A 24827-nucleotide genomic window follows, 5' to 3' on the forward strand; every position below is an offset into this window, starting at 1 on the left:
GAGGTCAGCCTTGTCTACAAAGTGACTCCAGGACAGCGTAGGCTACACAGACAAGCCCTGTCTCAGAAAAAGAAAGAAGAAAATAACTCAAATATAAATAAATGAATAAAGAAGCACCAAATTATAGGAATCTGATAGCGTGGGCTGGTTGTTCAGTGACCTCCTCTGATGGTTCCTGCAATTCCAAGTAGAGAGACGTGTGGGATCTGTGCTGGCTCACTCACGTGGGCAGCCTTCTTCACCTGTTGCAAATCCAATATGCTTCCTGAGAATTTCTCTACAAGTGACAGTCACTGTCCTTGGTCCTGCATTGCAGGCAGGTCCCTTTGATTCAGATCTTTTATTTTATTTAACTATTTATTTATTTTTTTATTTTTATGAGTCAGAAAAGGAATACAGCATTTTTATTAACTACTGCTTTAAGTAGAACAAAGTAAATACATATTTAACAGTTTTGGTTCATTTATACAGTACATTAAATACGTTATGCCCAGAGTTAAGTAGCAAAAGTTCCTATTGAGTCAAATGACAAAGCACAGGAAAACCAGACTCAAATGCACCCTGTGGATGATTTCACGTTCATCAGCTGCCTCTGCAAACCGTGCTTGCAGGCGTGGCTCTCTATTCACTTACATTATTGGTTTTCTGTATGGGTGAAACTTGGAAAGCCTCAGGAGTGGAGCGAAGGCCTTATATTAAACAGCCCTTTCAGCCGTTGACTGAACATGACTCATAATAAATCCTATGTACAACAGAAAATATTATTAATTATCAATATATATTCTGTTTTCCTTTCTTTTCTTTTTCCTAGTGAGGTTTCTCTGTTTAGCCATGGTTTTCCTTACTCAGTACACCAAGCTGGTCTTGAACTCACAGAGCTCCACCTGCCTCTGCCTCTTAAGTGCTGAGATTGAGGGAGAGTGCCACTACTGCCCAGCTTATATGGATTTTGATATTTTTTGTTTGTTTGTTTGTCTGTTCTTCTTTTTGTCTTTGTGGGGGTTTTTTTTGTGTGTGTGTGTTTTTTTTTTTTTTACATACTCTTCCTCTGTGTAACAACTGTTGCTGTCCTAGAAGCTGCTGTGTAGACCAGTCTGGCTTCGAATACATGACATTTCTTTACTCTTTCTTTCTTTCTTTCTTTCTTTCTGTTTTTGTTTTTCGAGACAAAGTCTCTCTCTGTAGCCTTGGCTGTCCTGGACTTGCTTTGTAGACCAGGCTGGCCTTGGACTCACAGTGAACTACCTGCCTCTGCCTAATTGAGTGCTGGGATTAAGGGCCTGTGCCAGGGTGATTTTAATTCTGTGTTCAAGTTAAAAAAAATTTTTTTTGAGAATAGTCTCATTGTGTAAGTCTGATTGGCCTTGTATTCACTACATAGACAAGGCTAGCTTTGAACTTATAACGGCTCTTCCTGCTTTTAATTTACAATGATCGTCCTGTGTCTGCCTCTGCCTTCAAAGTGCTGGTGTTACAGGTGTGCACCCATGTGGTGGTTTGACTAGGTTTGGCCCTTACAGATTCGTGTGTTTGGATGCTTGGCCATAGGGAGTGGTCCTATCAGGAGGTGTGGCCTTGTTGGAGGGAGAGTATCACTGTGTAGGGGGATTTGAGTTCCCTTGGAGGAGAGTCTCCTCCTGGGTGCCTTCAGATTAGGATGCAGAGCTCTTGGCTCCTCCAGCACCATGTCTGCCTGCATGGTGCCATGCTCCCACTGCGATGAGGGTGGACTACACCCCTGAAAGTGGAAGGAGGCCCTAATGAAATGTTTTCCTACACAAGGGTGGGCTTGGTCATGGCGTCTCTAGACAGCAATAAACTCTAAAGCAACCACCATATCCAATAAAAATTGATGTGTTCAACATTTGTGTCATTTAAATATTTTGGATAAAAAGCTTAAAGAATACCATCTATGAGTTTGTTTTTTTGTTTTTTGTTTTTTTTGGTTGCCATCTTAAAAACATGGTGTCCATGTAATATGTAGTAAAATCTTGTCTTCCTTAGTGTGGAAACTCACCTTATATTTTTCTCCTGGAACCTGCACTAATTTGTAACCCCCTAGACTCCCAATTCAGTACCTAAAGCATAAAACCAGAAAAATCATGGTAAACTCTTAGAAATATCAAACCTCTTTATAAGTTTTGTGTCTGAAAGGGGCTCCTAATGCCTGGTTTACATCAATGCCAACAAATTTTCACATTCTAATGCTTCAGATAGTGATGGTGAGCAAGAAATCACTGTCACTAGGCTGGGTGGCATGCGCCTTTAATCCCAGCATTGTGGAGGGAGAGGCTAGCAGATCTCTGAAAGTTCAAGGCCTGCTTGATCGAATCACATCACGAGTTCTAGTCCAGCTAGGGCTACAACCAAAGGACAATCCCAACAAAAAAAACTTTCCACTGTCAGGTAATTAGCTAAGTGAAGGAAATGGCGTGGTCCTTACCCACAGAGGCCAGGTTCCTCAACGTTTTCCACATCACATCTCTGTTGAGTTCCTTTTGTGAAGGATGCAGCAGATGCCACTCTTCCTGAGTGAAACTCACACACACTTCCTCAAAGTTCAAGACTTGTGGAGGAATGCCTTGAGTGGGTGTAGCAACTGTCAATAAAATGCTGTTTAGCCAATCAGCTGGGCAGAGGGACAGGAAGTGGAAGGTGGGACCTCCTGGAGAGGGGAAAGAGCCAAGATTGACTTTTGAAGGGGGAGAGTTGACTGTTGACAGTTGACTTGGAGCTGGAGGAGGGAAGTGGCCTGAGAAGTACCAGGTTGGCAAATGCTTGGGATGGATGTAGTTTATGAGGATTAGCGTGGTTTACTTTAGTTCTGCCCAGCATAGTGTTTGCAGCTTTGAAATAAGTTTCAGTCTCTTGGTGTCTTCCTATGCCAAACAGATACCGCCCTAAGAGATAACCCAAATAATAAAATATAGCCTGCTCTGGCTCCTCTCCAAGTCCCAATGGCAGAAGGCTCCTGGATCCCTTTTGGCTTATTTTTGGCTTTTGCTGTTCAGGGAGAAAGGCAGACATCTGAGAGATGCCAGGCTAAGTAACCAACAATAAGAAGGGAAGAAAGTACCAAACTCTTTTCCATAGAGTTGCTAGTGGCTGAAATTTAGAACTTCTTAGCTGCAAGGTGTTTGTCAGCTCTCTCTGGGAAGGACCCACCTATGCGAATTAGCAATAACTAAATCCAAAAGAATGGTGGACAGGGCTTCCCCTACTGAAGCCTAAGTTGGTGCAACTGACCCAAGACTTAGAATATTTTTGTTAGCTCTTGAATATTACTTGAGATTTTTGTAGATTTTGACTGGAATTGAGATGAAATATTTGTGGCAGGTGTTGGCGGCACACACCTTTAGTCTTAACACAAGGAGAAAAAGACAGGTGGCTCTGGGTGAGTTTTAGACCAGCCTGGTCTCCACAGTGTGTGACCCCCTGCTGATAAGTTACTTGGAAAAACAGCCTAGGATTGAACAGACATGCAAACTGCATGCCTCCCTCATTGAAAAGCCTTTGTGTGCTGAGTTGAGGTGTCACTGCTCTGGCAGCTGGCTTATCCTTCTAAATGTGAGCTACTTTCACAGGGGACAGGAGGCAGACCAGATGCAAAAAGACACAGAGGACTTCAGGTGACAAAGTACACATCCGCTTAGTTAGGTCCCCAAAACTCAAAGGGTTAAAGTCCTAGAGTTAAAAGGGTAATCTTAATTCTATTTCTTTTCTCCAGGCAACTGGCCTGTCTCTAAAACGGGATACATTTTCTCAGGAGACAGCTAGCAGCCTGGCCTATCCATCAGGCCCCACAGAGCCTAGAGAAGGACCTTCAGTTTAAAACGTGGAAGTGTTCATTCCCTATGGAGAGAAGAGGTGAGACAAAAACACCCACAACAAATGTAAAATCACAGGTACATGCTGCATAGTGTATGCATGAACTCTAAAATGGGAGTTTATATAAAGTTTAAAAGGTGGAAGCATCCATCCCCTATGGAGAGAAGAGGTGAGACAAAAACACCTTCAGTAAGTGTAAAAACCCAGGTACAAGATGCCTAGGCTATGCATAAGTTTATCTAAGACTTAATGCCTCTTCTTTTGTTCTGGGCAACTGGCTTGTCTCTAAATCTGGATACATTTTCTTGGGAGACAGGTAGCGGTCTGGCCTATACACTGGGCACCACAGAGCCTAGAGAAGGGCATTTAGAACTATACAATCTTTTATTTTTAATTTCAACTAAATAATGATTGTATGTTCTTTGGTAGTGGTAATATTATACTTCCTCTTTAAAAGAGGTCAAATGAGACAGACCTGGATGAAAGGAAGACTGCGAACTTAAGTCAGTCTATACATACAAAAATTCAAACTACAAACCCAGCTTTGATTGTTGTGTGCATCCCGCACATCTCACGCACTTATAGATTTAGAACTGGATAATGCTTGTGACAAATTATGTATTGTCAGAGGAAAAGTGCCGGACACTGAGGCTGGATCAGACCTGACAGGATGCATCCTCCAGCATCCTAAGATGCTGACATCCTGCATTCGTCATGTTCCGGCCACAAGTGCTTCGGTTGCTGTTGGTCCTCAGAACAGAGCAGCCCCCAGGACAGCTTGGAAGAAAGCTCCTGATTCCAATTGGTCCAGCATTTCAGACCGTCCCACAGAGGACTTTTATTAAGCCTGAATTTCTCAATATTTAGAGACTGGACCACAAATTCTATCTCTAGGTTGTTTAACCATTTCCCCATTTTTTTATTTGGACCCCTACAGAGGTATTTTTCATCCCAAATCAGCTGCACGGAGCCTTAACAAGAGAATGACGTCTCGTTTCCCTTAAAGGTGGTTGGGTAAGGTTTTGGGTTATAGATGTTTATTTTCTTGGGAATTGGCTATGTTATTATTGGTCTTATTCAGAGAGAGGATGAGATTGGACTCAGGGATTTTTCTCTGAGAATATAGAAATATATAGGGATGATAGCACCAAAGGTAGATTACTGAATCTACTCTTCAATTTAAGGCCTGAAGTGTTACTCACAAGGCTATTTCTAATTCATTGGTATAGAATATTATATGTTGATGTAAAATAAGTTTATTTTTAATTCCTTGTACTATTCAATTTATCACAAGAATACACATGGTAGGTTCAAAACATAGACAAGGTAAAAGATTTAGATAAGGTCTTCAAAAGCCTCAGAGACCTACAGAATATGCCTTTAAACAATTTTTTGTTTTTATTGTTTTGAGGATTTTTTTGAAAATGAGACAGGTTGACTCCTGGCAACACGCAGCCTCCCTCAAAGAACGTAATTAGCATCAAGGAACCTCCTTATGTAGATGGCTTCAGGTGTGGCAAAAATTTCCTTGTTTTCTGCCGCAGACAGAATTCTGCCTGAAAAGGGCAAGCTTGGATACAGGTGGAGTTGATGGCCAAACTCTGCCAAGACAGGGTGGGTGAGTCCCCAATAGTCCCTGCTTCACAAATATGCCTGTCAGATACATTGGGCCAGAAGGCTGAAGATGATGCTCCAATAATGTTAAAAAGTTTTGAGTGTTCAGGTGGCAAAGTGTCCCTGTCACTTTTTCATTTGGAAGATGCTACCCTGCACTTCCTGTTTGGTTTTATTCCTTGTCAAGTCTCTGATGGGGTTGAAGACAGCAAAACCTTGTGAATATAACAGGAATATAATGATTGTTTCATGGTTCTTATGTGCGTATATTGTATATTAGTGTAATAATATAATTGCATAGGTACAAGTTTGTTTTAGATTAATAAGGGGAATTGTGGAGGAATGTCTTGAGTGGATGTAACAACTGTCAATAAAGCGTTGTATAGCCAATCATCTGGGCAGAAAGACAGGAAGAGGAATGCTGGACTTCCTGGAGAGGGGAGGAGCCAAGAATTGACAGTTGACAGGAAGAAAGGACTGTTGACAGTGGGCTGGAGAAGGAGGAAGAAGGCTCTGAGGACCAGATTGGCAAGTGCTTGGGATATATGTATGTCATGAGGTTTAGAGTAGCTTACTTCAGTTTACCAGTAGATTAGGATCAGTTTAGATCCTGGCTGGCATAGTGCTTGCAGGTTTAAAGGATGTTTCAGTCTCTCTGTGCCAATTATCGGCTCCCCAGGCGGAAAGGATACAATTTATTGTAACATGCAGGTTAACAGCTTACAAAATGAAAAGTGATAGGGACACTTTGCTGCCTGAACAGATACATTTAATTGTAACACTAACTCCTAAATATTCCACATGTGTAAAGAGGAGTACTATTAATAGGCCTGGGGAAATCTATATTGCAATCTGTAGGTGCACATGCACACCACTTTCCTTTTCTTCACAGTACTGGGGACTGAACTGAGCATCAGACATGCTAGGCAAACTCTACCAGTGGGGTAGCCTAGCCCAAAGCTGACATACCATGCTCTGGTCTCTCTACACTTACTCCATGGCTTGGCTACAGTTATTTCCATGCCCTGCAGAATGTCGGCCCTTTTAACCTAACTAATCTAGGCTTTGATTTCTTTCTGTTTATCCTTCTATCATGTAAGTATTTTTCTGTCTATCTATTGATTTATACACCTGCTTGTTTCTTCTGAAGTGCTGGGTGTGAAATCCAGGGCTTTATACACTACTGCAGAGCCATCTTTCTAGATTTTATTGATTTGTGTATTCCTCTACAGCCCTGGCAGGCCTGGCAATCTCACAGCCTGGGATGGCAAGAGTCCTGCCCCTGCTCTCAGCATCCTGAAGTTCAAGCTGTATGCCAACACACAAACTCTGGCCCTGGGTTTTCTTATTAGAGCACAGAGTAATGACTAGCCTGGAAGGGGCTGGGACGGGTATGAAAGACTCAAGTTCTCTCTCCCCTACAAGGCCCTCCCGGCTCACAGGAGGCTCAGCTTTGTCTAGACCAGGCTGGGTGCCTCATCTCTGGCATTCCAGTGGCCGACCATAACTGCTTTCCACCCGAGTTCTAGCTTCCCTGGGTCCCTCCAGGATCCCAGCCCTAAAGAGAGTGTGGTACCCTCCAATTCCACCTACACATTCCACTCTTTGGGAAACATCGAAGTCCACTGGACAAGCTGAATCCGTTGCTCACACTCACACAAAAGCGCATCAAAAGCCTTAGAGCTAAGTTCTCCTGCCAAGTCCTGGGTGGAATGGGAGTCTGGAGAGATGCAGCAGTTCCTCTGCTCCTAATTCCTCAGTAGGCAGGTCTACAGCTACAGTTCCAAGTTGGTACAGGCCCTGCCCCCTTCCGTTCCGATTGGCTGGTTCGGTTCTGGGGGCGGAGCATTCGTAGGGATTTGTCTAGGCTGTAGAAAGCATAGTATTCAGCATTGCCAGGACCATGGGCACCCCATCGCTGTCCTCTGGTGTCCATGTTGGTGGCCTGAACACTGGGTGGCTCTGGATGAGTTCCTGCACCCTAAGTTTTCCTGTCCTGCCTGTTTCCTTCCTTTTCTTGTTACTGGTTGCATCAGGCACTTGGGCTGCAGGCTATGAGGTAAGCTGAGGCTGACAGGAGGCAATATATTTGGGATGGAGTTGCAGCAGAGTTGGGGTGCTACTGATCCCTAGGTGACTGCTGCTTATCAGACGGTGTGGTCTCAGTGTGGGCATTGCGTCTTTGAAAAGGTCTGGCGTGAGCCTGAGAACAGGCTTGCATGTGCTTGTGTCCATGTTCTTATGACTCCAGGTAGCTAGCTTGAACTTTGCATGCACTTACCTGTGATTGGTTGGGGAAAGGATGAGCAGCCACCTGGGAACAGGACTCGAAGCTTGGCACAGGTTGTGCTTGCTGTGGTTCCACTTGCGTGGACTCACTGCTTGGTGACTGTCATGCCCGCCCCTGTCCCCAAACACTTTGGCGCAGTTTCTCTGGCAAAGCTGCCTTGTGAATCTACATCACCTGGAAGTTCTCCCTCCTCCCTTTCAGAGTAGAACTGTGTGAGCTGGGCTGCTCATTCCTAGGCACCTTCCTTGAGGCTGCCTGGAGTCCTGGTTTGGCCTCTCAGCTTCCTGTCTCCTTCCTTGTGCAAGTCACCTCTCTACACCTCAGAGGAGGTGTAGGCTTCAGAGTCCTAGCCTGACAAGCAGACCTAATATGTGCTTGCACCGCCTCCCTGCCTGCTTTGTGATGCTGGAGGTTAAAACTCTGGTCTTGACCATGCCAGGCAAGGTTCTACCTCAGAAGCCCCAGCCTACCTGCCTCTCAGAGTCTCGGGTACTGACATGGAATGTGTGTGCTCTTGGGGTCTTGTGCAGACATGTCCCACAGTGAAGCCAGGCATGCTCAACGTGCACCTGTTGCCTCATACCCATGATGATGTAGGCTGGCTGAAGACAGTGGACCAATACTACTATGGCAGTGAGTAGAGATGGGGGTTGGGTGGGGGGTCTCTACATCTTTCAGGGACCTGGACATTGGGTTAAAGACAACGAGCCCTCTGAACTCTTGATCAAGTCATATGTTTTACTGGCCCCTAACTGCCTGACCTTCATGTCCACAGGACGGAAGGAAATTCAGCACGGGTCAGTGCGGGACATCCTCAACTCGGCTATCTCCTCTCTGCTGGAGTACCGCACCCGGCGCTTCATCTATGTGGAGATGGCCTTCTTCTCCCGTTGGTGGAAGGAGCAGACCAAGGCAACACAGGACAGCGTGCGGGACCTGGTGCGCCAGGGTGAGCCTGCACCAAGAAGTGAAAGGAGGAAGCGCAGTCTGACTTGTCCTTTTGCAAACCGCAAAATATCTGAGATTCCATATATATGTAATTTATGATGGTTTATTGGGTCACTGTCTTATTATATATTCCACCCTGTCCTGGAAAATGATTTGTAGACTTAGCTGGCTTTGCACATGTAGAAATCCTCCTGCGCCCCTGGCTCTCTTGTGCTGGAAAGGAAGGCGTGGGCAACCAGGCATCTCTGAGATTTTTATCATGTCATAGTGTGCACACTCTGTACCCATAGTTCTAACAGCTTACAGTCTCTCTTCCGGTGGAGAAGCGTGTCTCACGAGGTCTCCCTCCAGTGGCTCCTCGGGGAGGCCAGCCATGCAGGTCTTTGCACACTGGCTCTGAACTCCCCTCCTCTCCTGGCTTCCATGCACAGCATCTTCTGGTTTCTAGCCTTGCCCACGATGCCCACTCCCAGCTGTGCCCCTTCTCGCCTGGCCTCCCCTCCACAGGGCGCCTGGAGTTTGTCAATGGTGGCTGGGTGATGAACGATGAGGCAGCCACCCACTATGGTGCAATTGTGGACCAGATGACACTTGGGCTACGCTTCCTGCAAGACACATTCGGTAGCGACGGACGTCCCCGTGTGGCCTGGCACATTGACCCTTTTGGCCACTCTCGAGAACAGGCCTCCCTGTTTGCCCAGGTGCCAGCCACCCTATTGACTCTCCTTCACTTGGTCTGGCTCCTGCTTTAGCTGCTCACACCCTGCCCTCCTCTAGTGATCTCTGGGGCTAGACCCTGGCTTGCTGAGACCCCCTGTCCAGGCTGAATTTACTCCTGTGAGTTAAGTTCGGCCCGGGTCTATGTCCTAGGGACCCACAGGTGCAGGCTGCTCTGTGTCTCCAGCTGGCTCGCTCCTTCCCTTGATTAGGCCTCACTAGAATTTGGGCTCCAGCACTGAGCCATCTTTCTATCCCTGAAAACCCTAGGTTTAGTTGGGCATACTTTCCTACGCTGTCTGTCCCACCTGGGCCAGAAGGCCCTGCACTCCTTAACCCACCGGTTCTGTCCTCCCAGATGGGGTTTGATGGCTTCTTCCTTGGGCGCATTGACTATCAAGATAAGATTTTTCGAGAGGAAAAGCTGAAGATGGAGGAGGTATGGAGGGCTAGTGCCAGCTTGAAGCCCCCCACTGCTGACCTCTTCACTGGTAAGTGGGCAGGAGGGTAAGGTCATCGGCCCTCAGGATCAGAAGGGTCCTCTGTGATTTTGTGATATGCTGTGATTCTCTGAGAATTATTCATGGTTTTTAAGTGTGGATCTGTGTGTGTGTGTGTGTGTGTGTGTGTGTGTGTGTGTGTGTGTGTGTGTATTAGCCCTTTGGACTTTGGAAGTTTATCCTGGGTGTTGTGTCACAGTCTCTGACCCCATGGCATGTCTGGGGTACTGGTTCTGGTTTGGTCTACAGGTGTGCTCCCGAACAATTATAACCCTCCGAAGAACCTATGCTGGGATATGCTATGTGCAGACCCTCCCTTGGTAGATGATCCTATTAGCCCTGACTTCAATGCAGATATGTTGGTCGCTGACTTCCTGAAGCTGGCCTCTTCCCAGGTAACCTAGCTGTCCTAACCATGTCCATGGTATCCAGGCACAGACACCCAACCTATCCAGAAGCTTCCATGAGATTCCTCATTGGGAGTCATTGTACATTAGCAGAATACATGAGGGGCTGGAGAGACAGCTCCGCACTAAGAGCACCTGCTGCTCAAGTATGAGATGTGAGTTCAGATCCCAGAGCCCACACGAAAACCTAGTCATTCTAACTGCGTGTTCCTGTATGTGGTTATGTGCGGCCCCAGCTCCAGGGCTGGTGAGACAGGAGGAGCAGTGGGCCTTCTGGGCCTCATGATCGGGAAGAAAATGCAAGTTCAGGTTCTGGGAGAGTTTGACTAAATGAATAGGCAGAGAATTATAGGAGGACACCTGACACTCTTCTCCCATTTGTGCATATGTGTATGGACACATGATATCACACACACACACACACACACACACACACACACACAGGAATACACATCATATTAATGTTGTGGTGTACGCTGTACTCGTGGAAACTTTAATCCCAGTACCTGAGGATGGGGTCAGGCAGTCAGGTCTCTGTGAGCTTGAAGCTGGCCTAGGAGGACATAGTGAGAGCCTGTCTGAAAACAAAAGAAAGAAACAAACCAAGGAAGTGGGCCAGTGAGATGGCTGAGGGGTAAAGGTGCTTGCTGCCAAGCTTGAAAACCTGAGTCAGGTTCCAGAGCGCACTTGCTGTGAGGAGAGCACTGACTCCTGTAAGTTGTTCTGTAGTCTCTGAGCCGCTGCTGTAGCACGCACACCTTATGTCCCCTCCCATAAGAAATAAACATTGAAAAGGAGGAGGAGGGAGGACGGCAGAGAGTGCAGCTCAGCGCCTTGTAGCCTCCTCTCAGCACTGCACTGTAGAGCACCTCAGCAGCTACTGGCTGTTTCTGTGGTTTTCAGACAAGGACTTAGATATCCCAAGCTGGCCTTGAGCTTGCTATGTAGGGGAGGCTGGCTTTGAACTTCTGCTCCTCCTGCCTCCATATGCTGAGTGCTGAGAGTAGAGATAGGCCCCAGCGTGCCTGGGGGGCAAAGGCAGGGTTGGAGTCCTGGACTCTACTGTGGGAGCTTCACACTCTGCCCTGCACTACTCACTTCCATGTGTCCAGCTGCCCCATGTGCCATAGTCCCCATGCAGGTGGTCCTTCTTGTTTGTTCGTTTGTGTTCTGTTTTTTTTTCTTGTACTGTGTATCTAACCCGGGGTCTTGAGGGTACTAGTGGTAGTGTTCTCACACTGAGCTATATTCTCAGGTCCCCACATGTAATTTTGCACCCTGAGACACTGGGAAAGTCTTGGACTCCCAGGCCTGAGGACTGCCTTGTCATCCACAGGCACAGTGTTACCGAACCAACCACATCGTGATGACCATGGGTTCAGACTTCCACTATGAGAATGCCAACAGGTGGTTCAAAAACATGGACAAGCTTATCCGCCTGGTCAATAAGCAGGTCAGTGCCTCCCTGTGTGCGTTACTCAGCTTTCTGTCATTATCATCAGTGCCTGAGATGGGTAGGTAATAAACTGAAGCGAGTCAAGCAGGGAGCTCACCCTAGAACTAGGGACACTGAGGACTGCTTTGAGTTGAAGGCCAGCGTGGGACAGGCAGATGGATGGGTACTTACACACACACAGACACACATGGGCACATAGAAACACACACACACACACACACACCAAAGACCCTGTCTCATAAACAAAACCATACACAGAAACCAAAATAGAGAAAGGTTTATTTTTATATTTCCTTTTTAAATTGTTTTGTGTTTTGAGACCAAGTCTTTTATGTAGTCCTGGCTGTCCTAGAACTCACTTTGTGTTTGAGGCAAGTTTGCCCTTCTGGCCTACATCCTCTATACTGTGGGTTTATAATTCTTCTTTCTGGCTGATGTCTCCTGTTCCTTCGAGATACCAGCTACAGTCAAGCATGGTGGCCTTTTCTGGCCTTTGTAGGGATCAGGCAAACTGGCGGTGCACAGACACATATGCGGGCAAAACATCGATACACATTAAATAAACAAAATAAATGTGAGAAGCAACAACAACCAAGTAGAGAAGTTGATGCATTGGGGGCCTGTGGGCCCCGAAAGGTGCGCACCCCCAGGCTCACACACTCCTTTCCCCAGCAGCAGGCAAAGGGGAGCCGGGTCAATGTTCTCTACTCCACCCCTACATGTTACCTCTGGGAGCTGAACAAGGCCAATCTCACCTGGTATTTGGGGCAGGAACTGGGGAGTTTGGGTGGGGTTGGCATGCTCCATGGAGTGTGACTGCTCTCAATGTCCCCTGCAGGTCGGTGAAGGAGGATGACTTCTTTCCTTATGCCGATGGCCCCCACATGTTCTGGACTGGCTATTTTTCCAGCAGGCCAGCCCTCAAGCGCTATGAGCGCCTCAGCTACAACTTCCTGCAGGTGCGTGAGCATGTGGGCATCCAGGAGGCCCAGAGGAGCCTCTGCCCAACACATGTCTTTCTCTTCAGGTGTGCAACCAGCTAGAAGCACTGGCGGGTCCTGCAGCCACCGTGGAACCCTATGGCTCAGGAGACAGTGCTCCTCTTAGTAAGTGTCATCTGTGGACCCTGGGATTGAAGGCAGAGACCAAAACCATCTCTAGGGCATACTTTACTTTTGGTGGTGCCTGGGATCGAACCCTAGACTTCTTCAAAGCCAGACAGCACTATACGTCTGAACACTGAGCTACATCCCTACACTTTGAGTTTCCTTTTTAAGGACTTATGTTGTAGTTAGAAACGAAGTACAGATGGCTGTGAGCTACCATGTTGTGTCCCCAGTCAAACCCTGGTGCTTTGAGAAGTCAGCCAGTGCTCTTAGCTGCCAGGTCATGGCTCCAGACTGCCACAGCCATTCTTAATTCTCCGAAGAACACTGTTCCCCAGCACAAGACCATCTGTGTGTGCTTGCTTGGTGGTGGGACTCAGCATTGTGTAAGGAGGCAACTGACTGACATCCTGTTGGCAGAGGAGGCAGTGGCTGTGCTCCAGCACCACGATGCTGTCACTGGCACTTCAAGGCAGAATGTTGCAGATGACTATGCGCGGCAGCTGGCAGCAGGATGGAGACCCTGTCAGGTGTGATGGGCAAGGCTACAAATGCGCACGTGTGTGTGTGTGTGTGTGTGTGTGTGTGTGTGTGTGTGTGTGTGTGTGTGTGTAGGGGACAAAACTCTCATATGAGCGTTGAGGAGAGGCCAAGAGTGAGGAGGGGTCTATTCTTGGAAAAGGGGACTGGTTATAGGTAGGGGGCAGGGCCTATTATGGGCCAACCAGACTGCCAGGGCTGCAGACCTTGGTGCAGGTCTTTTGGTGATCCTTACCAGGTTCTGGTGAGCAACGCCCTGGCACGGCTGAGCAATTACAAACAGAACTTCTCATTCTGCCGCGAGCTCAACATCAGCATCTGTCCAGTCAGCCAGCAGTCAGGTCACGTGAGTCGGGGCTGGGAGCAGGCGGGACAGGACCCCAGACTGTGCAGTCTGCATTGAAGGGGATGGAGTGGTTGCCTCGTTTATTTTTGGAGGGTCATTGTGGGTGCCGGAGGCTGGTATAGGGTAGTTCATTACTAGAGGCAAGGCTTGCCCTGGAAGGCCAGGCCTGTGTGGGAAGCTGCACTGCTAAGGGGTGGGGTGGAAGGCGTGCTGTGACTATGTGCTTCTGCCATAGTTCCAGGTAACTGTTTACAACCCCCTGGGGCGGAAGGTGTCTCAGATGGTTCGGCTGCCAGTCACTGAAGGCGTGTTCATCGTGAAGGACCCTGAAGGCCAGACAGTGCCCAGCAATGTGAGCTGCACATGCAATGGTCCCTTCCCAGTACATTTCCCCTAGGTCGTCTGGATGCGCCCATGTGTTTCTTCCTTGTCTGTTTGTCTCCCAGCTCTGTTCTGAATCGCAGCCTCCTGGGGAACATCTCTCTCCCAATAGAGCCAGCTTCTAAATGTCCCCTGGGATTTCATTTCCTCCCTCCTTCCCTCTCCCCCGCCCTTCTTTCCTTCCTTCCTTCCTTCCTTCCTCCTTCCTTCCTTCCTCTCTCCCTCTTTTCTTTCCTTCCTTCCTCTCTCCCTCCCTCCTTCCCTCCTGACCCTCTCCTGTTTCTTCCCTCAGACAGGCTTTCCCTGTGTAACCCCCATAGCCTCCTATTTGTGATCTTCCTGCCTTAATCCCCTGCGTGTTAAGATCGCAGGTTTGGGTCACCTCACTGTTCCGCATCACATTTTCTGGTTATGGACAGACCCTTCTCCCCAGGAGGTCTCCTCTTCTGACCCTCTCATCCACCTCTTTCTCGGTTTGCTCTGACTCCTAGCTTCTGTGTGTAGCTGCACCTTCCTCCTCTCTGTCCTCTTTTCTCTTCTCCTTCTCTTTCCTCCTATTTCCTCTCCCTTCAACGAGGTACAGGATGTGCTGGCAAATGCTCTTCTGTCTCTCCCCATCACAGCCAGGTTTTCTCCCTTCTATTGCTTGCCCTCTGAGGGTGGTGCTGTCACCCATGCTGGTTTCTTTGTGTCTTCTTGACCCTGATGAGCATCCTGTCCTCTCTCACTCAAGGTGGTGCTGATTCCCAGCTCTTACAGTAAGATGTACGAGCGGGAGCTACTGTTCTCGGCCTCGGTGCCTGCTCTTGGCTTCAGCATCTACTCTGTGACCAAAATGAGTGGCCGTAAGTCCCAGACTCACAGCCTGAGAGCCAGGCCCAGGAAACCCACGTCCCAGGTCTTATCCATTGAAAATGAGGTGAGATTCTACTTGCACTTCTCTCCTTGCCTCTGTGACAATGGACAGTGTTGTAGAAGTACTTGGAATCTGTGTCAGTAGGTTCCGGATCCTTGGTTTACCCTCATCTCTCCCGATTATGTGTTCTTTAGTGAGGAGGGTGACCTGTGAGTCTCAATTTCCTTTCTAAGCAGTCGTGTGAATCTTGTCACCATGAGATTGATATAGGTGCGTGTCCTTCTGCTCCCGCTAATAGCCAGGGTCGTCCCCAGACATGGCTGTCAGCTTCCTGTCGGGAAGAGAGGAATCTTGAGATCAGAGCTGCCAGTTCTTCCATGGCCAGCTAGAGTTCTAGGGCGATGCTCATGGACAGGGCAAGAAAGATTTCTGTTCTCACTAGGGGAGATGGAAATAAGCTTTCCACTGGGTGTTGCCATTTTTCCATTTATTTTTTATTGGTTTTGTTTGTTCTTTAAATGAGATTGGTGGGATTAGAGAACAGTAAAAATCATAAAAATTGACAATTAATTAATTAATTAATAGCAGAATGGTAGAGAACCATTGACACTTTGCCAGCTTCAGCCTCTGCCCTCACATGCATGAACAGGAATGTACACACACAATCATATACACATGCAAACATGCCATACACACAATGTCATATGACGATATTCCTGTAAAGATAAGTATTGTCCATGCAAGTATCATTATGATATGTTCATTGTTACTATTCAGTTATTTTTCCTCTTCTTGGTTATTAGAGACAGGGTAGCCTTGGCTGTCCTGGGAGTCCCTTTGTAGACCAGGCTGGCCTCCAATTCATTGAGATCGGCCTGCCTCTGCCTCCCGAGTGCTGGGTTTAACTTCTCTTTAGATTCTGAAGAAAATAACAATATTTTCTCTATTTGTTTGGGACAGGATCACACAGACCTCGGGCTGTCCTTGAATTTGGCAAGTTCAGAATGACATAGAAGTCCTTCTCTTCCTGCCTCTGCCTCTTGTGTGTTGAGTTATAGGCATGTCCCACTGTGCCAGATGTGTATTGAGCTGAGGCTCAGTCCCAGAGCTTCCCACATGCTGAGCACCACCTCTGTCGCGATGCTGTGGTCACTGTTGGGGCATGAAAATGTTTCCGTGGAACTAAAGCCCTGTGGGTCCTGGCGATTGGCTGATGGGTCAGGTGACACATTGGTCAAACTCTGGAGCAGAGGAGGAGTGAGATCCATTCAGGATGCCATAGTTGGCCTGTGCTGCTGTGGGATGAACAGCCAGATAAGGAGTGTGAGGGTTTCCATAAAGGGCTGAGTTAGTCCCCAAGGCCTCACTGTGCAGAGAAGTGGCCAGATGGGGCTAGAGTTGACTGAAGCAGCTGTGCCAGGAGTGTTTGCTTACTGGGTCTCGTGCAGCAGAGAGATGAGGGAGCTGAGGCCAGGGAAGGCTGAGGAGACGCTGGTTTACATCTGTGCACCCTTTCCCCATGCAGTACATACGGGCCACATTTGACTCTGGCACAGGGTTACTAAAGACGATTGAAAACATGGAACAGAACCTCTCGCTCCCTGTGAGCCAAGGCTTCTTTTGGTGAGGAAGGACTCCTATGTCAGGGAAGCATCCACAGAGCTTGGGGCAGTTGGCATGGATCTGAGGTCCCCTCCCTGATGCGCATTTTCTCTGGTTCTAGGTACAATGCTAGCACTGGAAATGAAGAGAGTAATCAGGCCTCTGGTGCCTACATATTTCGACCCAACCAGCTTGAGCCATTGCCTGTAAGCCGTTGGGCTCAGATCCATGTGGTGAAGGTCTGTGTTCCAGCAGCCATGATTGGGTTTTGGGGTGGAGAGCGAATGTGGAATTGGGGAGCAGGATGTGCCACATGTAAGGCATGTTTAGAGACTATTACACTGTGTGTGTGTGTGTGTGTGTGTGTGTGTGTGTGTGTGTGTGTTTGTGTTGTGTATGCAGGCACATGGGTGGAAGTTACAGGACAGTTTGTAGGAATCTACCACATGGGTCCCTAGGATAGTATGTGGGTCACCAGCCTTGGCAAGAAGTGCCTTTACCCACTGAACCAGGTCTCTGGTCCTCAAGACAGAGTTTTACTGTGTAGCTCAGCCTGGTTTCACAACTCTTGATCTTGCCTCAGCCTCTGGAGTGCTAGGGCGAGAAGAGTGCATCACCGTGCCTGGCTTTACTTTTCCTTTGCATATGGAGTAAGACCGCAGGCTCCAGGTGCTGATGCATGAAAGTTTCTTCTATAAATGTCTCTTTCAACATGTTCAAATCCATTCCTAGCTTTGGAATATGAGGAGAATGGGCTGGTAAGTGCACTAGGTCAGAGTTCACCAAGGTCTTGGAAGTGGGTTTGTTTCTTGGCCTGTAGTTTAGATCACTTACATATGCATAAAGGCCTGAGTTCTGGGTCCACACCAGCACAAGAGAGGAGCTAGGACAAGAGCACTTGGGTAGCTGAGGGAAGAGCAGCTCAGGCTCAAGGCCTAGGCTTTGTAAGGTCTCTGTCTCTGTTTCTCAGTCTCTCTCTCTCAAATACAGACACACACACACACACACACACACACATTTGTAATCACCTGTTTAACTTGTGGTGAAGGTCACCAGATATGTATATGTAAATTAAAACAGACCAGGTTGGGTGGGCCACTGTACAAATGAAGCTGTGACAATTTTATTGAGAGAAATCAAACATTTTATACCTTTATCAGAAACCGAATATAGTGGCAATTGCCAGGATCAATACAGTTGAAGTTGTCAGGATACAATGAAGATTTCAAAAGAGCACAGGAATGGAAGGTACTTTGTGTCTAGGGAGCCATTGACTCCAACCTGAGAAACCTAAGGCGCATGCCTCTCTAGGCAGCCAGGCCATGCCAGCTCCATGGTTCCTCCTGTTCCCTTTTATATTTTTTTAATTTCAGGATGTGCAAATCAATCCTTACGGTAGATAGTGAATAAAACATTAATCTCAAGGTTATAATGCTTCCCAGTATCACCAGGAAAAATCTCCCCAATGACATTCCTATGGACTATAGTTTAGAAGTCCAATTAGAGACAGAAAAATAATGTCCAAAATACTTTGCCAGGTTTTGTGCAGCAGTGGAAGAGGGTAACTTATTGAACTCTGAATGTTGAATGGTTACTATTTCACCATACAAGGCGTGAGCATCAATACCTAAATTATCACGTGACCGACTCTGATTGGGGTCACCACGATTAGCAGTGGGGGCTCTCAGGATTTTAGAGTCATTGACAATTACAGGAACATTATTCCCTTCCCAGTAGCAAAGTAAACAGGTTGCTCAGGTCCATGAGCCAATGTCTCAGCAGCAATGGCTGCATTTACTGAGTAGACAACACAGCAAAGAACAGTGATTCGGCAGCCACACCTGCCCTAAGGTTTCTCTGTCTCTCCCTCAGTCTCTAGGTTGTCATTTGGGTCATTGCTGGTAGGCAGGCTCCCTTCTTCATGCTGGACGCCCGTGTTGCACTGTTCTCTTCCTTCGGCTGTAGCCTCTGGAGATGCTCTGCAATCTCGGTGTCCTTCTTTCAGAGACTGAGTCTAAGACGCTTTGTCCTGTCAAGCATCCACGTTTCACTGAGTTCCAAGGGAACACACAGAGAAGCAGACGGTGACCTGAGCACTTCACTGCCTGAGGGAGTGAGTTGAAACTCCAAAGTACATTGAGTCTTCAGAGCGATTGACCATAATCTGAAAAACTTTATGACACATGCCTCTCTAGGCAGCTTGTCAGACCAACTATGTGGGTCACCAAACACATGCATACATGAAGGCACGTGCACATGTGCTAGGATACACACAGAAACAGCAACGAGAAGATTTATTTTTTTGTTTGTTTGCTTGCTTGTTTTTTGAGACTGATTCTCTCTGTAGCTTTGGCTGTCCAAGAACTCACTCTGATGACCAGGCCGGTCTTGACCTCACAGAGAGCTACCTGCCTCTGCCTCCTGAGTGTTGGGAATGAGGGTGTGCACCACCACCATCAGGCTCTCAATAACATTTTTATGTGGGTGGATATTTGATACTTCACACTTAATTTTTCTTGGAATCTCAGGAGGCCCCTGATGGTTTTCTGATGTTGTCTTCTAAGGTGGAAAAGGAGTAGATGCGGGGTTCTGGGCGCAGAGTTGATGGGATTCCCCTTTAGGCAAATGCCTACATATCTCTATTAGAATATAGGTTGGTCTTCTGTAAAAGTTATCTAAATCAACCATGCTTGTAGCTGGATGAGATTGTTTTCTTCCTGGGTCATGCATGATGATGCATGCTTTTAATCCAATCACAAGAGGCAAGGGAGGAAGATTTCTGAGTTTAAGATCAGCTAAAGCTATGTAGTGAGAACCCACCTCAAAGGAAAAAATACCCAAACTCTATCACCACACAGCTACCAAAACAAAAACAAGAAGAAAAAAATAAAGAAGCAAGCAAGCAAGCAAGCAAGCAAGGTCTTTTCTTTTTAAACAGAGTGTCTGACTGGGCATCAGGGGAAGTTGAAGATCTTTCTTTTCCAACATTTCTTCTGTCTTGTTCTTGTCCCTCTAACTTCTTTTATGTTCAGCCCCACTCCTGGTCTAAGATAGACACCCAGGCTCAAGCCACAACATCTGAATTTGAGGCGAAGAGAGGGAAACGGTCAAGGCCAGTGTTCATGTTGCCTTGATCGTTTTCCATGGGGCAGATTGTTGGCCACACAGTCCCTGATAGCCACAAAGAAGGCTACGTGTGTGAACCTGGAATCCTATTCTAAGGAGGGAAGGGAGGGCAATGGTGCGTAGCAAGGGTGTATGGATACAGTCCAGGGCTATGTGGTCCATGGGCATGGCAGCACACTCTTGCAATCCCAGCACTTGGGAGGTAGAGGCTGCAGGATCAGGGGTTTAGGGTCAGTTTTCAGTTTTGAGTACCTACAGAGTTTGGGGTTAGCCTGAGGTACTTGAGTGCTTTTCTCAAAATAAAATAAAATAAATTGAATTTATTATGGCACTGGCCAGGCTCTGGACTCCAGAAGCAAGGGTAAGGGGTAGAGGTGGGATTTTCAGGTTGGGAGGGAGGAGCTGGTGAGATGGCTCAGTGAGTAAAGGTGCTTTCCATGATGCCTGACCACCTTGTTCAGTCCCTTGAATGCAAATGGTGGGCAGGAGAACCAATTCTAGCAAGTTGTCCTTTGATGTCCATGTGCATCCTACACTCAAAACAAAGAAAACAAGAAGCTGTGAGAACATCACACCAAGTTAGTCTGAGAAGGGTGGTAGTGGAATCTCCCTTTCTGGGATTCATAACCATGTGGGCACCCCCTAGCCTGAGACAGGGTTCCTCTGTCAAGCCTTGGCTGTTCTGTACTCCTTTTGTAGACCAGGCTGGCCTCGAACTCACATCCATCCTCCATCTTCTGCCTCCCTGAGTGTTAGGACTAAAAGGGGTGAGCCCCCACTCCCAGCTGCCATGTGGCATTTTCACCATTGCTGACACAAGCCATCCTGTGTGCCTACAGACAGCCTTGGTGCAAGAGGTACACCAGAATTTTTCAGCCTGGTGTTACCAAGTGGTTCGCCTGTACCCAGGGCAGCGTCATTTGGAACTGGAGTGGACAGTGGGACCAATCCCAGTGCAGTAAGTGGCATAAAGCTTTCTGGAGTGGGGAGCAGCACAGAGTGGGGTTCAGGAGGGACTCACAAGGTGACTTTTCCACTGAGTACAGAGATGGTTGGGGGAAGGAAATCATCAGCCGCTTTCACACCCCGATGAAAACGGAGGGACAGTTCTACACGGACAGCAACGGCCGCGAAATCCTGAAGAGGAGGTGGGAAGGGGCATCCTGGGGAGTTTGTGGTGTGTGGATTTCAGTGCCATGGGATTTGGTGATGACATGAATGTAGGAGGCTGAAGAGGAAGCAGAACCCCAAATGTGATCACATCGCACCTCTTTCCAGGCGTGATTATCGGCCTACTTGGAGATTAAATCAGACTGAACGGGCGGCTGGAAATTACTATCCTGTCAACACTCGGATTTACATGACGGTACCTGCCCTGCCACTGCATCAGACTAGGAAGCATCTCCCAGACACCTGGGGCAGGGTGGGCTCCCAGGAGGGCCCCAGAATCTCAATCGCCCCTTCATCTAGGATGGGCACATGCAGCTGACTGTGCTGACCGACCGCTCCCAGGGGGGCAGCAGTTTCCAGGATGGCTCATTGGAGCTCATGGTGAGAGGGGAGCCCCTCCAAGCTGGGTTTCTCCCACAGGGCCCACCCAGAACCAGCCATGCATGAAGGCTCTTGTTGGTACCTGTTTTCTGTGTGTGGCTTTGGTCCCACCCTCTCCCCTTTCCCTCCCTTTCTCACACTGGGATAAGGGTCTGCTTCAATGTGCCTGGATTCTTAGTGATATTTCTAGGTTGCACTTTTCTCCTCTTATCCAGTCCCAATCAGGACTTGAGTGATCCTGTGAGGATCCTCTTGGTAGGCCTTTCCCTTCCTTAGTCTTGAGCTGTTGTCCATTGGGCCTGAATTCTGCTGGGGCCCTGCAAACCTCTGACCTCAGCCTTCATTGTTGACCCTATCTTTAGTGTGTGTTGGAATTCCTGCAAGTGTGTGCCCAATTTCTGAACTGGGATCACTTGCTAGTTTCTCAGTCTTTGCTGGCCGCTCCTCACAGGTGCACCGAAGGCTGTTGGCAGATGATGAGCGAGGAGTGGAAGAGGTCCTGATAGAGGCAGGTGGTGGAGAGAAGGTGCGAGGGCATCACCTTGTGCTTTTGAGTTCTGTCAGAGATGCGGCTGCAAGGCACCGACTGCTGGCAGAGAAGGAAGTCCTGGCCCCTCAGTTGGTGCTGGCTCAGGGTGGGAGCACTCCATATTACTCCCAGGCAGCACTAAAACCACAGGTGAGAGCCAGCGAGGCCGGCAGAAAGGGAGACCATGGATGATGCCCTCTGAGCCCCTCTTTCTGGTGTGAGGTCCTCCTCAGTGTCAGCATTTCCCCTTCAGGATAAGCTCTGCCCTGCGGTCAGCAGCTGGCTTCAGTACTGTGTCCCTGCTCAGTGCCCCGTCCCATTCAGGACCAAGCTTCATTTCCTGCAGGTCAGCGCTGACTGCCAGTCAGCCTCGGACAATGCCCTCCACCCATCCCCTTCTTTCTGCAGTTCTCAGGACTTCTCCAGGACCTACCTCCCCAGGTGCATCTCCTTACACTGGCCCGTTGGGCCCCCAAGATGGTGCTGCTGCGCTTGGAGCACCAGTTCGCTGTGGGAGAAGATTCTGGTCAGAACTTGAGCTCCCCTGTAACCTTGAACTTGCAGGTGAGGAGGGGTTGAGCTGAGATGACAGGCTGGAGCCAGGCCAAAGCTGGGCTTGGTGGCTCAGCTAGAACCTTCCACTCTCCACAGAACCTGTTCCGGGCCTTCACCATCACCCACCTGCAGGAGACCACACTGGCAGCTAACCAGCCCCTGTCCAAGGCTTCCAGGCTCAAGTGGAGGACAGAAACTGGTGAAGACCTGGCAGGCGTCCTGCCTGGGGCTGGATGCTCAGGGGAGGGGGAGGAATTTGCTCAGAAGCCAATGTAGAGCTGGAGTCCAGGGTCTTAAGAGTGAGCAGTGGGTCCAGCAAAGCAGCTGTGCAGGTGGAGTTTGGGGCATGGGCTTTTGTCTCAGGTTGAGTGGGTGGTGTAGGTGACCTTTGGGGATCAGAGAACAATGGCCAGAGCTGGAGAGGGTTTGGGGAACCTTGGGTGACGTTCAGGCACAGGAAGTATTTAAAATCTGGGAGTGTGGTCCTGGTGCAGAGTCGTGAATGGAGCCTGCATGGGTTTGTTCAGGCCTCTGTCTCTTCCTCCCATCCCAGGTCCTGTGTCGAACCCTGCTCCCTCCAAGTTGGACCCTACCTCAGTCACCCTGCAGCCTATGGAAATCCGTACCTTCCTGGCCTCAGTTCAATGGCCAGCACCCAGCTAGGTCTGCCAGGAGGATGGGCAGGCCTCCCCTTCCATTGGTGTAACCTTTCAAAACAGTCATTAAAAGGCTCCTACAAAGACTCAGGCCCCCTCAGTGACTGTCTATTATTTTTGAGGGGGGACATCAACTGTGTGATCCAGGGAGGTCAGCAAGTGTCACTCAGCCCTGACCCCAGGCTCTGTGTGAAGGTGTCTCCTCAGTGCAGTCATCACAGCAGCCTCACAGTCTCCACATCTCACTCCTCACTCATGGGCTCTCTAGGAATATGCTTCTCCAGAATTTAAACAGTCCTCTGTGTGTATGTGCATGCCCCTGTGCTGTCATGTGGAGCTGGAGGACAGCTTGCTAGAGTCACTTATCTCCAGCCTGGGACCGCCAGGGAGCTTTTCAGGTCGTGGTGTCTGTGCTTTCACCCACTGGTCCGTGTTGTTGGCTGTGTTGTTGTCTGCAGACAGGGTTTCATGAATCCCAGTTTTCCTCAGACTCACTACTCACCTAGGAGGAATCCTCCTCCTTGCACCTCATGAATGCTGGAAGGGGAGTCAGGGTCCTCCATGACAGGGAGGCTGATCATGGGGACTGAGTGATGGGAAGGTCATGGGTAGCATTCCTCTGCTGCGCTTGGTGGTGCTGGTGGTGGTTCAGGCCTTCAATCCCAGCACTCAGGAGGCAGGGGCAGGCAGGTCTCTCTGAGTTCAAGGCCAGAGTGTCTACAGAGCGAGTTCAACCATTCCAGGGCTACATGAGAAACCCTGCCTCAAAACAAAACAAACCCTAAAACAACATTGCTTTGTTGACTACAGTCTTACACCAGGCAGGTCAGCATTAGACACCACACTCTCCCAAGGCTCCTCTGGAAGCTGAGATCATCTTTTCAGTTCAGACTGCCTATGGAGGCGCGCTGGCTCTGACCTGGCAGCATCTCTCAGAACAGGTCCTGTTCTGTGTCAGAGGATGACCACATTTGTCTCTGGTGCGAGGAGGCCATAGCCATGGCACCAGACCCCCCTGGATGTCCAAGGCCAAATTCAAGGAAGGTATGCTGGGCATGGTGGCGCAGGCCTTTAATCCCAGCACTCAGGAGGCAAGGCAGGCAGATTGCTGTGAGTTTGAGGTCAGAATGTCTACAAAGTGACTCCAGGACAACCAAGGCTATACGGACAAGCCCTGTCTCAGAAAAAGAAAGAAGAAAATAACCCAAATATAAATAAATGAATAAAGAAGCACCAAATTATAGGAATCTGATAGCGTGGGCTGGTTGTTCAGTGACCTCCTCTGATGGTTCCTGCAATTCCAAGTAGAGAGATGTGTGGGATCTGTGCTGGCTCACTCACATGGGCAGCCTTCTTCACCTGTTGCAAATCCAATATGCTTCCTGAGAATTTCTCTACAAGTGACAGTCACTGTCCTTGGTCCTGCATTGCAGGCAGGTCCCTTTGATTTAGATCTTTTATTTTATTTAACTATTTAATTATTTTTTTATTTTTATGAGTCAGAAAAGGAATACAGCATTTTTATTAACTACTACCGTAAGTAGAACAAAGTAAATACATATTTAACAGTTTTGGTTCATTTATACAGTACATTAAATACGTTATGCCCAGAGTTAAGTAGCAAAAGTTCCTATTGAGTCAAATGACAAAGCACAGGAAAACCAGACTCAAATGCACCCTGTGGATGATTTCACGTTCATCAGCTGCCTCTGCAAACCATGCTTGCAGGCGTGGCTCTCTATTCACTTACATTATTGGTTTTCTGTATGGGTGGAACTTGGAAAGCCTCAGGAGTGGAGCGAAGGCCTTATATTAAACA

The 24827-nt window shown here is 48.3% G+C and overlaps 1 protein-coding gene across 1 annotated transcript; it reads left to right on the forward strand.

Annotated features, from left to right (window-relative positions):
• Positions 1 to 7345: 7345 nt before the first annotated feature.
• On the forward strand, positions 7346 to 23055 carry LOC127208999 (lysosomal alpha-mannosidase-like). The gene is made up of 24 exons (XM_051168517.1): positions 7346 to 7501; positions 8263 to 8365; positions 8508 to 8681; positions 9188 to 9381; positions 9756 to 9888; positions 10147 to 10292; positions 11641 to 11757; positions 12436 to 12518; positions 12599 to 12719; positions 12788 to 12866; positions 13287 to 13396; positions 13645 to 13752; positions 13988 to 14104; positions 14867 to 15052; positions 16515 to 16612; positions 16713 to 16830; positions 20557 to 20675; positions 20764 to 20865; positions 20996 to 21083; positions 21188 to 21268; positions 21720 to 21947; positions 22206 to 22361; positions 22449 to 22551; positions 22906 to 23055. The coding sequence occupies exons 1-24, from the start codon at positions 7346 to 7348 to the stop codon at positions 23013 to 23015; spliced, it is 3030 nt and encodes a 1009-aa protein (XP_051024474.1). The 3' UTR covers positions 23016 to 23055.
• Positions 23056 to 24827: the final 1772 nt, after the last annotated feature.

The sequence above is a fragment of the Acomys russatus genome, chromosome 26 (assembly GCF_903995435.1).
Source record: "Acomys russatus chromosome 26, mAcoRus1.1, whole genome shotgun sequence".
Lineage (NCBI taxonomy): Eukaryota > Metazoa > Chordata > Mammalia > Rodentia > Muridae > Acomys > Acomys russatus.

Coding starts and splice junctions, on each gene's coding strand:
- LOC127208999 (XM_051168517.1), top strand. CDS start 7,346: ATGGGCACCCCATCGCTGTCCTCTGGTGTCCATGTTGGTGGCCTGAAC. Junction 16,831..20,556: donor CTCAGATCCATGTGGTGAAG/GTCTGTGTTCCA, acceptor GTGTGCCTACAG/ACAGCCTTGGTGCAAGAGGT. Junction 20,866..20,995: donor CGCGAAATCCTGAAGAGGAG/GTGGGAAGGGGC, acceptor ACCTCTTTCCAG/GCGTGATTATCGGCCTACTT.